The sequence below is a fragment of the Choloepus didactylus genome, chromosome 5, assembly GCF_015220235.1.
Source record: "Choloepus didactylus isolate mChoDid1 chromosome 5, mChoDid1.pri, whole genome shotgun sequence".
Lineage (NCBI taxonomy): Eukaryota > Metazoa > Chordata > Mammalia > Pilosa > Megalonychidae > Choloepus > Choloepus didactylus.
This window is the reverse complement of record NC_051311.1, coordinates 68454486-68471296: the sequence shown is the minus strand read 5'-3', so window position 1 is coordinate 68471296 and position 16811 is coordinate 68454486. Positions and strand designations below refer to the sequence as shown.

Genomic DNA, 16811 nt, shown 5'->3' with positions numbered 1-16811 from the left:
GGCAGCAGCAAGAAGTGGAAATCAATGAACCCTGAACAAAAGGGAAAGACCAAGAGATGCCACCATGTGCCTTGCCATGTGACCAAGCTTAGGACCAAGGATCGCTGGCAGCTAGCCTTCAAACACCGATCTTTGGGGAGAAAGCATCACCGTGATGATTCCTTGATTTGGTCTTTCTTTTAGTCTCAAAACCATAAACTAATAAATTCCCATTGTTAAAGCTGACCCATTGCACGGTATTTGCTTGAGCAGCCTAGAAAACTAAAATATCACCTATGAATTTGTTGTGCAAATGAAAAAAATTGTGTATAGGGGTCAAGCACATAGATGTGTTTAATAAAGGAAACCATCATCATTACTTTTTGTACAACTAAAAATAAATTGAAATTGAAAGTATGAATAGCATTACCCTTAGAAGAGGAAAAGGAGACAAAAAGAGATTTCATACGCAAATACCCAGAAGTGAGAGCAAGCTTAGAGAAAATTCTTTGACATGACTGGTTTCAAGTGGGTGAGGGAGGAGCTAGAGATGAGCTGGAAAATCAGGTAGATTTCAGATCATACAATGCCTTGTAAACCCTCCTCTCTGCCCCCCCCCCCTTAGAAGTTTGTAATTTACCCTGAAGGCCTTGAGGAGCCATTAAAGAATTTAAAGGAAGGGTGTGATAAGATCTAGTTTCCATCTTATAAAAAACAATTTGACTGTAGTTTGGAGAATGGATTGGAGGAGGCAAGTTTGGAGAATGGGAAGACAATTACAGAAATGCATATAAAAGAGGAACCTGACTTGAACTCTCCTGGAGACATTAGGAATGGAAAGAAGTTGATGGATTTGAAAATTATTTAGTAAATGGAATCAACAGTTCTTGGGTACTAGAAGTGAAAGACAAGAGGATGGAAAGGATTCAACAAAGATTCGAAATGTCTACATTAGGAAAACGGGGAGAGTGGTACAATTCACTGACCTGGGGATGCAGAAGGAGGAAGAGGTTTAGGGTGACCTAATAAGTTCATGTTTGGACATTGTTCCGGTTTGTATATACTATGTTCCCCAGAAAAAGCCATGTTCTTTGATGCAATCTTGTGGGGGCAGACATATTAGTGGGAATTAAGTTGGAATGTTTGGATTAGGTTGTTTCCATGGAAATGTGCCCCACCCAACTGTGGGTGATAATTCTGATTGGATAGTTTCTATGGAGGTGTGGCCCTGCCCATTCAGCATGGGCCTTGATTAGTTTATTAAAGCACTTTATAAGCTCAGACAGAAGGAGCGAGGTTGCTACAGCCAAGGGGGACACTTTGAAGAATGCACACGAGCTGCGAGAGGAACTGCAGCTTACTGAGACATTTTGGAGAAGGTCTTTGAAAGCAGACTTCTGTTCTGGAGAAGCTAAGAGAGGACAAGCGCCCCAAGAGCAAATGAGAGTGACATTTTGAAGAGGAGCTGCAGCCTAGAGAGGAACGTCCTGGGAGAAAGCCATTTTGAAACCAGAACCTGGAGCAGACACCAGCCATGTGCCTTCCCAGCTAACAGAGGTTTTCTGGATGCCAATGGCCTTTCTCCAGTGAGGTACCCTCTGTTGATGGACACTTTATGGCCTTGAGACTGTAACTGTATAACTAAATAAACCCCCTTATATAAAAGCCAATCCATTTCTGGTGTTTTGCATTCTGGCAGCATTAGCAAACTAGAACAGACATGTTAGGTTCTCAGGTGTCTGAGAGACAACTGGTGAGGGGTCTCCATAGGTGGCTGGATCTATGGTCTGGAGCTTAGGAGAGAGATTGAGTTTGGAAATACAGATTTGATAGTTGTCACAGTATATATGCAATGCCTATAAATCCATAGAGCAGGTAGCATGTTTCTGGAAAGCAATTCCATTTGCAGAAACAATCCAACAGAAATGCCAATTTGTAGTTAAGTCTATCTCAAACATTCAAATGGGCCCCAAAACAAGTCCTCAGCAACTTCTATTAAATCCTTTTAATCTTTTCAGTTCTCTAGAATATCTTGAGAATCACCGATCATCTCACTCCCCAAAGGCTACCCAGTCATGGTGTCATCCACACTATACTCTGCCCTCTGCCCTTACTGCATGCCATGTTTTGGATTTGTCACATCCCTCCACCCAGATGCTGCTCCCTCATGCAGTTCTTCCTCTCTGGCTGCTTTTCTCATGAGCATCACCAGAAATCAGGAGTTGGAGGAGAAGCTAAGCAAGCCATGCCCAAATACATCATCACAAGGGAGAGATGGGGGAGAGAGAAGACTGTGAAGCTTCACATGATGTCATTTTTATTCCATCAAGGTTTGTAACTTAAACCAAGGGAAGGGGTCAGCTTACCTTAAGAGAGTTGGCAGAATGAGAAGAGTCAGAGCCTAAGGAAGTAGAGAACCCCTGTAAGGCAGATGGAAAACAAGAGCAAGAGAAAGAGGAGAGAAATTAGGGAAAATGAGGTAAAGTGGAAACCAAGGGAAAAGAGCATTTCAAGGAGTCAGTATAAGTGTTTAAGGGTCTACTGGCTGCCTGGGTTTGAAGCCCAGCTCTCCCACTTACTGATTGCTTGATGTTGCCAAATTAATTAACATCTTTGTGTTTCCATTTTCTTTTCTGTGAAGGCGAGGTAAAATTGTAACAATTCCCATAGAGTTGTGAAGAGTAAATGAAACAATCCAAGTAAAACAGTCAGAAAGTGATTGTTTAATATTAGTTGATATTATTATTATTATCATTGGTATTAATGATGGAGTGGTTGGTGATGTCCAGTGATGCTAAAAGAACAAGTAAATGAAGTACTGAAAAATGTGTGAATTGAATTTGGTCCAAAGAGGTACATGGAGACTTAGGGAAGAGCTGTTTCTGTTAGATGGTGAAGGTTGAAATCTGTCTGCTGTTGGCAAAGAGATGAAGCATTGATAAGGACCTAGAGGCAGGGGAGTTTAGACAATAATTGCAAAGAGCTAAGTCATGACATCATGGAAGAGCTAAGGTGTGGGACTGGCAACTGGGGGGCATGTAGCAGGCACCATTTTGAGGTCTATTCACATATCCCAATCTGCTGGTCAGACACCTTTTTACTAAACAACATTTCTTTAGGCAGTATGCTTTTCATTATTCTTCCTGACACATAAAAATATATTTAAAATGAAATTGTAACTACAAATAAAACTAGCATTTGCACTTGGAGTGTTTTATGGAGAGGAATACGGGAAAGAGGATTTTTTTGCTTTGAATATTGGAAAGAAATTCAAGTGGAAATAGCAGTAATTCCATCTTTCTGACCCCCAAGTATTGGGGAGTTGTACTGAACGGAAGTCTGTTTCAGGTTCTGGGATTCAGAACACTGTCGATTTCAGTGAGTAACAAGCATGCCATAAAAATGTCTGAGAATGCCAGAAATGTGTCACTATACAAGTGAGTATGAGCTAAAATATTACTCTGTAGCAATAACCCAAATTGCCAAATCTGGCTCTGTCATGTAAATTGGCAAAAATAAAAAATATGAAATAAATGACTACATCCATCTGCATTTATTGTTAATTTCCAGGGAAAATATTTTCACTTTTCCTACTTTTAAATAAATATTTTTATTTTACAACTATGACTGATTTTTTAATATCATGCTCTTAATCTTCCATTTTTAGTTGTGCTAAAAAGTAAAATTTATTAATAGCTTTTGATTATTTGAATCCTCCACTACTGCATAGGCTGTTTCAGAACTTTTCTGTGCATATTTTGGATCCTAGATATCAAAGAAAGTTCAAATACATCTTGCCATTGACTACTTTAGAATAAATTTCTATGGCATTGTATTAGTTAGGGACTCTAGGGAAACAGAACCAACAGGAGATAACCGTAAATATGAGATTTTATGTGTCTCATGCAACTGTGGGGATGCATGAGTCTAAAGTCCATAGGGCAAGATGCACGAGTACAAATTCTGTAGGGCAGGATGCATGAGTCCAAATTCTGTAGGGCAGGCAGAGCAAGCTGGCAACTCCGATGAAGGCCTTCAATCAACTCCCCAGGAGAGGCTGACTGACTGAAGAAGAAATTAAAGTTCTCTCTCTTCTCCTTTAAAAGTCTTCAACTGTTGGATTGAAACCAGTTGTTAATTACCTCATTGCAGAAGACACACCCTTCATTGATGTAATCAGCCACAGATGCAATCAATTGACTAATGATTTAATAAACCAGCTTTCTGGTTTATTAAGCAGCCAAAATTTCCTTGCAATAAAGGTTAGGCCAGTGCTTACTTGACCAGACACCTATCACCTGGCCAAGTTGACAAATGAACCTAACAATCACAGGCATTCATTGGCCATTCGGGTTGAGGTATTTGGTGGTCCCCAGTCCTTGTTACTTGTATCTGTGTCAGATGGGGAGAAGAGCAACAATATAGAATGTTGCCTTGGAGTAGTTGGTCTTATGTTTTTGGTATCTGTCCAAATTTCATTGTCTATGAAAATTTCCCCTGATGGTAAATGTGCTGGTTTGTATATTTATGTCTCCCAGAAAAAGCCATATTCTTTAATGCATTCTTGTGGGGGCAGACGTATTAGTGTAGATTGGATTGGAACCTGTTGGTTCAGTGTCCATGGAGATGTGACCCACCCAACTGTAGGTGATAATTCTGATTGGATAATTTCCATGGAGGTGTGGTCCCATCCATTCAGCGTGGGCCTTGTTTAGTTTACTGGAGCACCATATAAGCTCAGACAGAAGGAGCTCATAGCAAGCTGGAGCTGAGACAGTCATTTTGAAGACAGCCGTTGGAAGCTGATGCAGACATTTTGGAGAACGCCATTTTGAAATGCAACCTAGGGTCAAGCAGATGCCAGCTACATGCCTTCCCAGCTAACAGAGGTTTTCTGGATGCCAATGGCCTTTCTCTAGTGAAGGTACCCTTTGTTGATGGACACTTTATGGCCTTAAAACTGTAACTGTGTAATCAAATAAACCTCCTTTATAAGAGCCAGTCCATTTCTGGTGTTTTGCATTCCGGCAGCATTAGCAAACTAGAACAGCATGCTATAGGTATGGCCTGCAATATCTGGATTTCCACTATGAAGGGAATGAATGTATGGAGATAAATTTCAGGGCCTCAAACTTGGTCTTTTACTTCTGGAGACCACTGTCATTACCAATCATAAGAGCTCCCTGGAGAGTCTTTGAAGAACAGGCTGGATAAAGAGCAAAATTCTGAGTAAAATGTTCTGGCTGTATCTTCAATTTTTGTCTCTTTAGATTGTAGTCATTGAGCAACATTTAAACATGAGAGTACATTTGCATCAGTAAAATGGAATTTCATTCATTCATTCTCATTATTCCATTCATTTTTGTCAAATACACTTGTGTGAGGTGTTTAATTGCAAGATGTAAAACTAGTGTTTCATTACCTTTCCAAGAAGAAATTTGTGATTTAATGTAAATTAAATCTAAATCTCTTGTATTTAGCAGGTCAAATTAATTTATTGCTAAACCTTTGGTAATTTTTACTTTAGGTCAGGTCATAAAAAACCTCAACATAATTAGTTTGAAAAAAATAAGTGTTTAGCCTGGAAAAATATCTTTATGAAATATCCCTATTTTCAATTAAGGGATTTCATTTTCTATGTTTTTAAAATTTTAAATTTCTTTACAAATCAAATAGTGTCTCTGAATCTCTCCTACTGATATTTATGAGTGATAAAAATGAAAATTATTTGACCCGAGAGAATAAATGACTGTTGGTGTGACAGAATTGCCAGGAAATGGACAATTGCATGTTCATCATTACTGCTTCACTTACCTCATTTCCATTCACCAAATTGTGTGTGACATTCATCAGACTAATTTGAGTAAGGATTTGAAAATTATAGAGTGAAAAATCTCTAAGGAAGAAAAAGAAGCAGTAATGTATTGGGACTCTTCATTTCTCCTAGCCATTTAGGTTATAGAGGGAATTAGAAGGCATCTATGCAAGAGAGGAAAGAATCATTAAACCCACCTTCTATTCCTTTTCTTAGCACATCTTGTACTAAGTGAAGAAGTGGATATCAGTGATGTTCTTTTCTCATGGTTGAGGCCAGAGAATCTTTGTTCTTAGAGAATCCCAGGTGGATATGAAATAAGTACAGGACAGGTCCTTGGAAATGCCAAGCTTCCGTACTGAAAATGCCATCTTCTTCTTTGGGCGGCTCAGGGAAAATTGCCTCTCCCAGATAGCAACAAGACTCCCCTTAAATTTCTTCCTTTTAATATATTTTATTCCAGTAAGGTAACTAGTGCTAAGCTTCTAGAAATGAAAAGAAGGTTTGTTCAGTCATCAAATAAAAATATTTTTTTTCAGCTCTCTTCAGCAAAGAGTTTTCACTGACAGTAGGTTTGGTTGTTTTCTGAATAAAAAATAAATATACTCTCAGTATACTGTCTCTGATGTCAAATCAAGACCAGGGTAAGATAGAGCAAGTATAAAGTAATTAATATTTAATCTGTATTCCAGATTATGGAACTTTATGTAACATAGAACTCTGAATGAGCTGTGTTAAATATACACTTTTAGGTGATGAAATGTGGTACAGGGACTTTCCTTACTTTGCCTTTAGTGGTAAACATGTCCTTTCTGTTATGATTAAGAAAAGTCCATTAAAAAATTCAATTCAATACAGTTCTTGTTGTAATTAAAATTCCATAAGTAGTTCTCTAGTTTAATCTGTCACTAATAGGAAAATTCTGATCAAGTTAGGTGCAATTTGTATAGAATTTCTGTGGGACAAATGAATGATAGAAATAAGACCACGAAGAATATTTTTAACCTTAAAAAACAGACGAGTTTCAAGGACCTTTGATGAAATCACAAACATTTGATACATTAATTTTATTAGATTAATTAAAATAATTTCTTACCAGGCTAATAGCCTAGGAACTTCTCTTAGGAATTATTTCTCCAGATGTTTTTCATGCCCTTTCCCACCAAATCTGCTGTCTTCCCAATTGATAAATAACTAAAAATGACAGTCAGTTCAAGGCACATAGCTCCACCAATCCCGTCATCCATCAATGAGTACTGTTCAATTTACCACCTAAATATGGAATAGATGATTGAAGACCAAAAATGACAGACAAATTTAGCTTGACCACATTATAGAGTGTTATACTTTACCTGTTAGCATCTTTTTTTAAAATGGGAATATGGTAGAACATGTTTGTTTCATTTAGCATCTCTCTGTTGTTGATTTTATACAGATAGTCCAAAATGTAATGATTAAAGAAACTCAATTGAAATGCCCTTCATTTGCTTTGCCACAGAAGCCAAGGAAGCTGGAGCATGGCCTAGAATGGCAAAGATTTGAATGTTCTGATAATATTTCCAATGTAATAATGCAATGAAGTAATGTGGTATTTATACACCAGCAGCATCAGATAAATAAATTATACAGTCAGTTAACAAAACAAGCAAACTCTCATACATCTTCTCTACTATATTTGTAATAGTGGAAATGCTGTTCCCATAGGGAATAAAGCTACCAGAGCAGAGCTCTCCAGTTTGGCAATCTGCTTTCTGAATGGTTTTGTTCTGTTAAGTATTAGGTTCTACCATTAATTCTATTGTGTGTTGCCTATAAAACTATCATAATTGCATATATGAAGAAAACCAACTATGACCAAAAGTTTCATAACATTTGTATTGGCACTATTTATTAAAACAGTCTAACAACTATTTATGAAAAACACGTCTGTAGTTTTCAAGTTAGGGTCCATTCATCTTTTTTTGCTGTGGAAGAAAGTGATGCGGCTTTATTATAACGACTATTGGCAGTTCCCTCCATAAGCTTACCTTCTATTAATGCTCCTCTGACTTTCCCAAGAACACTCACCAGTTCATTGACACCTCCTATCTTGGAACCCAAATTTTAGGAATCTCTCTTCTTATTTGAAGATCAAGCTGTTTACTTACATTCAAAGAAACATGCTCTTTAAATCTATCCCTTCCCATTCCTCACCAGCAATGCTAGTTTGGGGCTGATTCTTCTATGTAATCTATTATCGTTCACTTTGGGATGAAGGGAAGGCCTTGATAATAAGGCTGGTGACAATTAGGAGTATTTAGTTTAATTTGTTCATCCTCCTTTCTTGTTTCAAAAAGCATTTAAACCTAACTTTTAAGATCTGTTATAGAACACCATGAAAATATAAGGTTAAAATTTAGAGGAACCAGAGGCAAAGGGGAAAAAAGGGTAAATGACTAAAATAAAGTCAGGAATGAGATTATTGCACCAGTGCTTGGTGTGGAAATCCTGTCTTCTTGTTGAGGTGGGGCACACATTTGACTATGTTTTCTAGCACCCATGAAGTAGAGGAAAATACAAAAATTACATAATGCATAATTATTAGGGGATAAAACAAGCCAGTTATTTAGGAAAAGCATTATTGTGTTAAGAATAGAAATGATTTTTTCTCCTGTGTACCATCCTAAATGACGACTTCCATAGCATACTTACAGTAAATGCAATAATGACCTGCACATGGCTTTTACTTCTTAAGTAATCTGTTGTGATATCATTCAAATCACAGTTCAATAAAAGCATTGTGGTGTGTGGAAGGAGTGGTCACAGAAGAGCAAGGTGGTGAGTCTGGCACTCTGATCTCCCAGTGATGGATGTTGCTCTGTGGGTCAGTCAAGCCCATGAATCCAATTTCTCCTACTACGCTGAAGTAGCTTTGAGATTGTATCCTTTAATTAACAAATGTCCTGAGTACAGCTTCTCAGTGCTGCCAGTTAAAGAAAAGCTATAAGCTCTCACAATCATAACTGTCCTCCCATGGCATGTGTCTTACTAGAAAGCTGCACTACTTCTGCTTGGGCATGAGCTGAGGGAGTATTTACCAACAGCACCAAGATATTCCTCAGGAGATAATTTCAGATGTATTCTAATAACACGTTTTCAAAGGAGTGATCGCGGTCTCAAATTTTTATGCTATCAAGTCTGGCCAGAATTATTTCAGTCTGGAAAAATTTAAAGCATATGTAACTTCATGGTTATATATGCTTTATATAGCTAAGATTTTCTGTTTTAGTAAAATATTCATAGCATATCTGGTGCTGAACCATGTGATTTACCTTCTAATCTCCAAAATAAGCAGGTTATAAAGTGCAAATTTCAGCTGCAGTTACTAACTGTGATTTTTTTTTAAGTACTTATTAGCCATAGAGCAAACACTTAAAGATGTAGGCTGCAACAGGGCAGGAATCTGCCAGAAAAAAAGCATTCTGAAAATTATCTATCCCTTCCTTTTAAATGTTATTGTTTCATTACAGAAATAATGTATATTCTTCATTGAAAATAAATATAAGCAAAAATAAAAGACACATTCTTATCAGCTAGAGAAAACCACTTAATATTTTTGTCTGTTTCCTTCTAGGCATTATATATGCAATTTATACTTCACAGCCTGTTTCTGTTCATGGAGTCAAAAACTGAAGGAAAGACAACAAAATGTGTCAATGGGCTTTTTGTGTTTGTACAGATTTTCCATGAGTTGTTAAAAATATAACATATCTCAGTGAAAGAAGTGCTGTACCTGGTGCTTGTCAACTCCTAATTTAGAACATTTCCCAGAGAGGCCTCAGTTTTCAATTTATCAAGGAAGAAAAAAACATGTATTTCGTATTTAATGACTAGAAAACTAATAGGCCTATAATTAAGAGAGAGAAAAGTTTTCCATTTTTTAAAATTACATCAACTATATACTCTTTATCTAAGCAGATGAAAACTTGACTGCAGAAATAAAGGTAATCAACTTAGCGATGTTGAGGACCACCGTGCAGAGTGACCCCAGATTAATTTGGGGGTAGGAAATAGCTCTCATGTCTAGTGGGCAAAGGGCTGTTTCTTCTAATATTCTCTGAATGACTAGTGAAATTTACCATTTCAGGGATTAAAAATTCTGCTTATAACACCCTTCATGTATTTCATATGTATTTACATATATAATAGATAATGTATATGTATACGTGTGTGTGTATAAAAAATATCACAGATGATGTGTATAAAAGATGTGACACAGATTCTTTGTATAAAAGATGTCACAGATTCTTTGCTTCTTCACCTATTGGGAATTGGATTTTAATTCTTCTCCATTGAATCTGTCTGATTTTAGGGACTTGCTTGCTTAACAGAATAGAATGTAAGAGAAGCAGCATTCTGGAACTTCTGGGGCTAGAAAAGCCTCACAGTTCTTGCCTTGGCCTTTCAGACATTCATTCTGGGGAACACTGACTTCCATCTAAGAAGAAGTGCAAGCCTGAGACTGCTGTGATGTGAGGAAGCCCAGGGTAGCTACATTAAAAGAAGCAGATGCCCGGCCAGCCCCCAGCTATTAATCTATCCCAGCCTAGATACTGGATTTTAGGGAAGAAACTTCAGATGACTCCAACTTCAGCTGCTGTCTATCAGCAACTGTATAAGGGACCCCAAGCTGAGCACATCAGTCCCCAGTAAAATTACTGTTTTAAGCTTACTGAGGTTTGGAGTGGCTTATTACATGGTAGTAGTAACTGGAACACTCAGTTTGTAACCAAAATGAGCTGGCCAATAATCAATTTACCATTTTCATAGTAGGAAGACATAATATCTTTTAAATATATAGTTTCGGTGAAGTGGAAAAATTCTAGACAGGGAGTCAGGAGACCCAGTAGCTAGCCCTGGCTCTGCACCAGCAAGCTGTGTGCACCTGGGCGTATCCATTACCCTCTCTGACTCTTGTTTCCTCATCTGCAAAGTGAATGAGTGGGGCAAAATGATTTCTAATGTTTTGCAGAGATCTAATATCCTATGAGTTAATAAAGTGGAAGCAGCAACTAGTAGTCCCTGGTTGCCTCCACTTCCTAATTTCCTAAGGCTCTTAGTGCTATGACTAAGAGGGGAGGAAATAAGGAAATATAAGCCTCATTGAAAGTAATTTGACTGTTTCATATATTCCCTCTGAGAAATATTTGGCTATGCTTAGGATAGCAACCATGCAGTAGGAAGATATCTTGCTGAATCATAATGCAAATGCCTTAGTGCCAGGGAAAATGGATTCATGCAGGATGGGCAAGCCTGTGCTTCAGAACTTTTTCCCAGGATGCAGCTGTTTTGAGAACAGCAGAGGAATCAGTTACACAATTCCTTTTTTTCTTGGAATCTGAATGCTGTTTAGACAATTTTCTAAAGGGCAAAGCACAAAATCCACAGACTGATGTAAATCTTAATATGCTGGAGGAAATTTGAGCTTCCCCTCTATGCTTAATGACCAATCACCAAAAAAAAGAAAAAAAAAAAAATCTAAACTGCAACCTCTGAAGACTCTGAATCTGTTACATGGACAAATCTTTAACGAAGACTTACTAAGTGTACTCTGATCATTGTATGTGGTCCCATGAAAGTGTAAGACCCATATTATCTTCAAATTGCTTATAATCCCTCAGAAGGGACATGTATGCAAGTAGTATAAGTAGTAATGAAGAAAGTAATATAGAAATGTTCATAATGGCTCAGAGTTTAGATTGAGACTCTTCATGCTCTAGTATGGGCCACTTTTAACTCCCATTCCAGCAGGAATATTAAGCTCTTACCTGGGTCTTGAGGTGGGAGGCAGGTAAAATGGATGAAAGAGGAAAAGTAAAACAGTCTGGGAAAGGCATTCCTGAGAGATTTTTACTTGCTTAGGAGAAGTGGGAATAAGAGTGCTCACACACACACACACACACACACACACACAGATGCATGCATGCACAAACACACAAATCACACAACCTGAATCTTCTTTCTCCCCCTATTTGAAATGCTGAATTGGAAATAGTTATTTGGAAAATTCTGCCCCTAATACACTATTTCTCTGGCAGAAGATGGAGTAGGGGTGAGGGAGTTTTTCCAATCTGGGCCCATGATAAAAAATACATTCACTGTTCATATCACCATGAAACAACAGATGAACAGAAGAAACCAAACTGGGTATTGACATAAGGGGACAGCATTTTCAGCTTTTTCAGGTTTGAGCTAATTTAGAGCTGGCTCTATCTAAACGTGTCTGAAAAATTGTATACTAAGACCTAAAGGAATCTATTTGCATGAGGAACAAGGTACCCACCAATGACTAAATTAGGCTTTTTTTTTGGAATGCCTTTTTATTTAAGAGGTGAGTTTCTTTTTAAGCAAAATGAATGTGCTTTATAGCTAAGATGACTCCTACCTACTTGGTGTTGCTGAATGGCAGCTGAGCATATACATGTAGCTTGAATGTCTCATATTCAATACCACCTAATTTGTATCTGAGCTCCAGTCATATGTACTGTTTACTTATACTTTTCACTTACAACATTCCAAGTTTCCTGCTTGCTCCCCCTAATGCTTCCACTGCTCATCCTTCAAGAAACAGGTCAAGTATCATCTTCTCAAGCAAGCTTTTACACCTCCACTAGACTGGATGACACACTCCATGAAACACTCTGCACACCTCTTTCATGGCCTCTGTTGAGATGTTTTATGGGAATTTCTTTACCCCTGCTTAACAGCATACTTCTTGAGGAGAAGGTTCATGTTTCAGATCTGTGTGTGCAGTGTCAGATTTCTGCATAATTAAATGAATGTTTGCTAGACTCAGGGAAAATTGGTAGAAAATCTTCAAGGCAGGCAAAGTTAGAGGTAATTCAACATGTCTGAATTACTTTCTTTTTATTGCTATAACACATTACCACACTCTTAGTAACACAATATGCTATCTTAAAGTAACACAAATATGTTATCTCACAGTTCTGGAGGTCAGAGGTCCTAAAATCAAGGTGTTGGCAGGATTGTGTTTCTACCAGAGAGAGTCTGTTTCCTTGTGTTTTCCAACTTCTAGACGCTGCCCACATTCCTTGACTTGTGGCCCCTTCCTCCATCTTCAAAGCCAGCAGGTTAGCATCTTCAGGTCTCATTGACTCTCGTCTCCTTCTTTTACCTATAAGGACTCTTGGGATTATGTTGGACCCACTTGGATAGTCTGTTTATCTTTCCACCTAAAGATCCTTAATCATATCTGCAAACTTCTTTACCACGTAATACAGATTTTGGGGACTAGGATGTGGACATTTTGGGGGGACCATTATTCTATCTATCACAGTGTCCATTTAGGATGTCCATTAGGAAATGTGGTCTAGAGAATAGTTCCTGGTTAAGACTGGAAGAAGGAGCACAAGACCTGAGAAGATAAAAGTGCTTCTTGCACCTCCATCTTAGAAGTTTGCCTTCACAGCTTTAAATGAGGAATAAACGTAGTGCTACAGAGATGCATTGGAAGAATTCATGACAATTATTCCTGTCTTCATTTTGAAGAAGCTTTCTCCTAATACACTAATTAAGATTTGTCTAGCCAATGATAATAATAAAATAACAGCAACAACAAAAAGCTATTAGCTCTCTACTTGAATAGTAAGAAACACTGTTGTACCAAATAATCATACTTATTCTAGAGGAGTGGTTCTCAACTGCACATTTATATTACCTGGGGAGCTTTCTAAAACTAATGATACTTTGTAACCATCCCCCAAGGTTCTCATTTAATTGGTCTGGTATGGGGTCCTGACATTGCTATTTTAAAAGCTATACAGGTGATTTTAATATTCCAGAATGTCTCATTGGCACACATGTCATAAATGATGCACTATAATTACAGCTACTAAGGTGGTAGTTACTCTGGTGTCAAATCAAAAGGCCTAAGAGCTGTGCAATTTCAGCATGATTAAACCATATTAAATTCTGGCCAGTTTTCTCATATTTCAAAAAGAAACCATAGTTAGAAATTTCAATTGATATGCATCTACCTGTAAATTCACGAATCTTACTTTTCTTGTGCTATAAACACCATAGATATATTCCAGGAGGGACAATTTAAATGGATTTGGGATGTGGTGGGCTTGAGAACTCACAAAACAAGCAGAAATTGAGCACTGATCTTTCTTCTAAAAGTGGATAAAAGCAAAAAAAAAAAAAAAAAGTCTTCATTTTCTTCATAATGGTTTTGTTCAAAAAGGCAGCAAGACCTTCAGGGTTTTGGATGCATCTGAGAAAACCAAGGTTATTATAAATAAGGGAAAAGGCTCAGAATATTGCTGTTAGGAAAATGACAAAACTTCCAATGCATCCCTGCTTTGTGAATGTGGATGCAATTATATCGTTCTTTACAAGTTCACTGCGAGATGCAGTACCTGTCAGAATGGAAGACTACTTTTTCGCTTGAATAACAATCACTAGCCATTTTATTACACAGAAAAATAATATTCTATTTTATAAACTGGTAGTTAAAAGTCAACATTTAAGCTGCAAGATATGTTTTTACTAATTTATAAATAATCCTTACCCTGTATACCAAATCATTAGATTCTGAATATAATGCCTATAGATCTGATTATGCATCAGCCTGACTTAATTTTTGTTTTTGATACTGATATCTTAAAGTCTTAATCCTGTGGATGTAATAGAGGACTGTCTATAAATGTTCTACTCTTGGTACTAACATTCCTGCTGCTTGTGACTACTTTAACAGTTTAGAATTCTTTTTTGTCAGTTGCTGTCGGTTCAGATAGTAACTCTTGGCACATTTTTAAAAACATGGTGAAGAACTTCCCAGCAACTTGTAGTACTGTGACAATGTCACCTTTTGCAGTTCACAATTTTTTAATACACTTCAACATATGTCTCTGAACTTTTTATTTATGCTGCCCCTGTCTCAAGACTGAAAGAAAAGCACAGCAGTAATTTGTTATAATGGAACCTTAACAATATCATTTCTTAACTCATTAGGAAAGGAATGTGTTCTGTGTGCTTGATGAAGCATCTCTGTGAGGTTCGACACTTTTGTAGTCACTGTTTTCAGGGCTGTACAAAGCATCTTTGCTAATCTGGGTATTAGTGGCCTCCAAACAAAAGAATAGATACTAGACAAGTGCTATTTTCTGTATTAAGTTCTGCATTGACATTCAAAGGATATGTTTTCTCTTAAAAAGCTGATTTTTTTTTGATGCCCCATTTCTTAATCACTCCCTTCCTACCCAAAAGCATTGCTGATGGAGCTTTCTCTCCTTGTTCCCCAGGCACTCTCCAGGCAGCAAAGCAGAAATGGACCATAATTATTACCCTACATGTAGTTATGTGAAAAATATAATATATGTCAAATACAAATGATTCACCCTACAGGAAGATCTCTGATATTCTTCATCCTCATTTCCAGTTCACCAGACTTTGGCCTACGTTAAAGTGGAAGGGATGTTTTAATTCTCACACAATGGAGTCATAATAAAGAACTGAAGAGGAAAACAGAGTTCATCTGAAACTGCTTTTATCCATGTGCCTAATTGTAAGTCCTAGTAAGGGTGAAAGCACACATCAGGGGTCGAAGGACACCTTCCATTTCTCTAATGGACCACAATTGTGAGACACTCACATCTGCCACTGCGGTCTCAGCGGCTCTTGGAAAGAAAGAAAAAATGCTCTAATGGTGTCTCCTGAGATCTAGAGTGAAGTTTCTCAGTAAGACAATGCCTGTGTTCCAAACTCAGAATGAGGCTTTTTATTCTGTTTATGAAGGAAGGGCACTTACGCTTCTTCACAAATACATGGTGTTTCTTATATAATATCTTTTATTGTAAAAAGTTTAAAAGCTTTGCCACCAGTAGCAAAAACAAAGTTAGGAGGCTGTATTCTTAGATAAACAAAGGCATACAAAACAGAAAAATGGCTCTTCTCTAAGCTGAGGGAAAAATGAAATGGGGGGGTTAGATTTTGTGAGCTATCTGGCCAAAAGGGTGACGGCCTCGCTAGGATGAAGCTCGTGAGATTTTTGATGAAATTGAGTCATGAAACCGTAACAACTGAATTGAAGAATGGAACACAGGTCCATGGAACCATCACAGGTGTGGATGTCAGCATGAACACACATCTTAAAGCTGTGAAAATGACCTTGAAGAACAGAGAACCTGTACAGCTGGAAACACTGAGTATTCGAGGAAATAATATTTGATATTTTATTCTGCCAGACAGCTTGCCTCTGGATACACTACTTGTGGATGTTGAACCTAAGGTGAAATCCAAGAAGAGGGAAGCTGTTGCAGGAAGAGGAAGAGGCCGAGGAAGAGGAAGAGGACGTGGCCGTGGTAGAGGAAGAGGGGGTCCTAGACGATAATGTCTCTCAAGATTAGTGTTTCAAAGTGGTGATATGGGCTATTTTTTTGTACAGCTTTTGTTTGTTTATGTCAGTTTTTAATAAACCTAAATATGGGACCACATTGTCTACTGACCATCAAATTAAAGTTTTAATAGTTTCATATATATATATGCATGATACTAACACAGTGAGAGCCATTTGTAACTATTAGGTAGTCCCAGGAAAATTTACATTCTTAGGTGGTTATGCTTTAATTTTTTAAACTAAAATTTTTATTTTATGATGAATTTATGTAGAATATACACCTTTTATTTCACATGCACTGAAGATCCATTTATTTCTACTCTGTAGAACCTACCTATAGGTAAAATTAAGTTCTTTTTGGTACTTTTAGAAACTGAAGTCCTTTGAATCAGGGTCTACAATTGATTCTCCTTCCCTGAGTTTACTTCATGGAGACTTGGGAACTTGGTTAAAAAATGGTAGTCATCTTCTAAATCAAGAAGTCAGTGATTTTGTTGTCATTGTTAATGTTTTTTGTTTGTTTATAATAGGTTTTCAATAGAATAGTTTTAAGTTCTCCTGAGTTGAAACTGCAGATAATACCTAGTTGCTTATCAATTGTGAACAGTATTAAGACCT

At 37.4% G+C, this 16811-nt stretch overlaps 1 protein-coding gene across 1 annotated transcript; it reads left to right on the top strand.

Moving 5' to 3' along the window:
- The first annotated feature begins 15789 nt into the window (after positions 1-15789).
- On the top strand, positions 15790-16309 carry LOC119534164 (small nuclear ribonucleoprotein Sm D1-like). The gene is made up of 2 exons (XM_037836260.1): positions 15790-15918; positions 16042-16309. Exons 1-2 carry the CDS (start codon positions 15828-15830, stop codon positions 16185-16187), a joined length of 237 nt encoding a protein of 78 aa, XP_037692188.1. The 5' UTR covers positions 15790-15827; the 3' UTR covers positions 16188-16309.
- Positions 16310-16811: the final 502 nt, after the last annotated feature.

Coding starts and splice junctions, on each gene's coding strand:
- LOC119534164 (XM_037836260.1), top strand. CDS start 15,828: ATGAAGCTCGTGAGATTTTTGATGAAATTGAGTCATGAAACCGTAACA. Junction 15,919..16,041: donor GGTCCATGGAACCATCACAG/GTGTGGATGTCA, acceptor TTATTCTGCCAG/ACAGCTTGCCTCTGGATACA.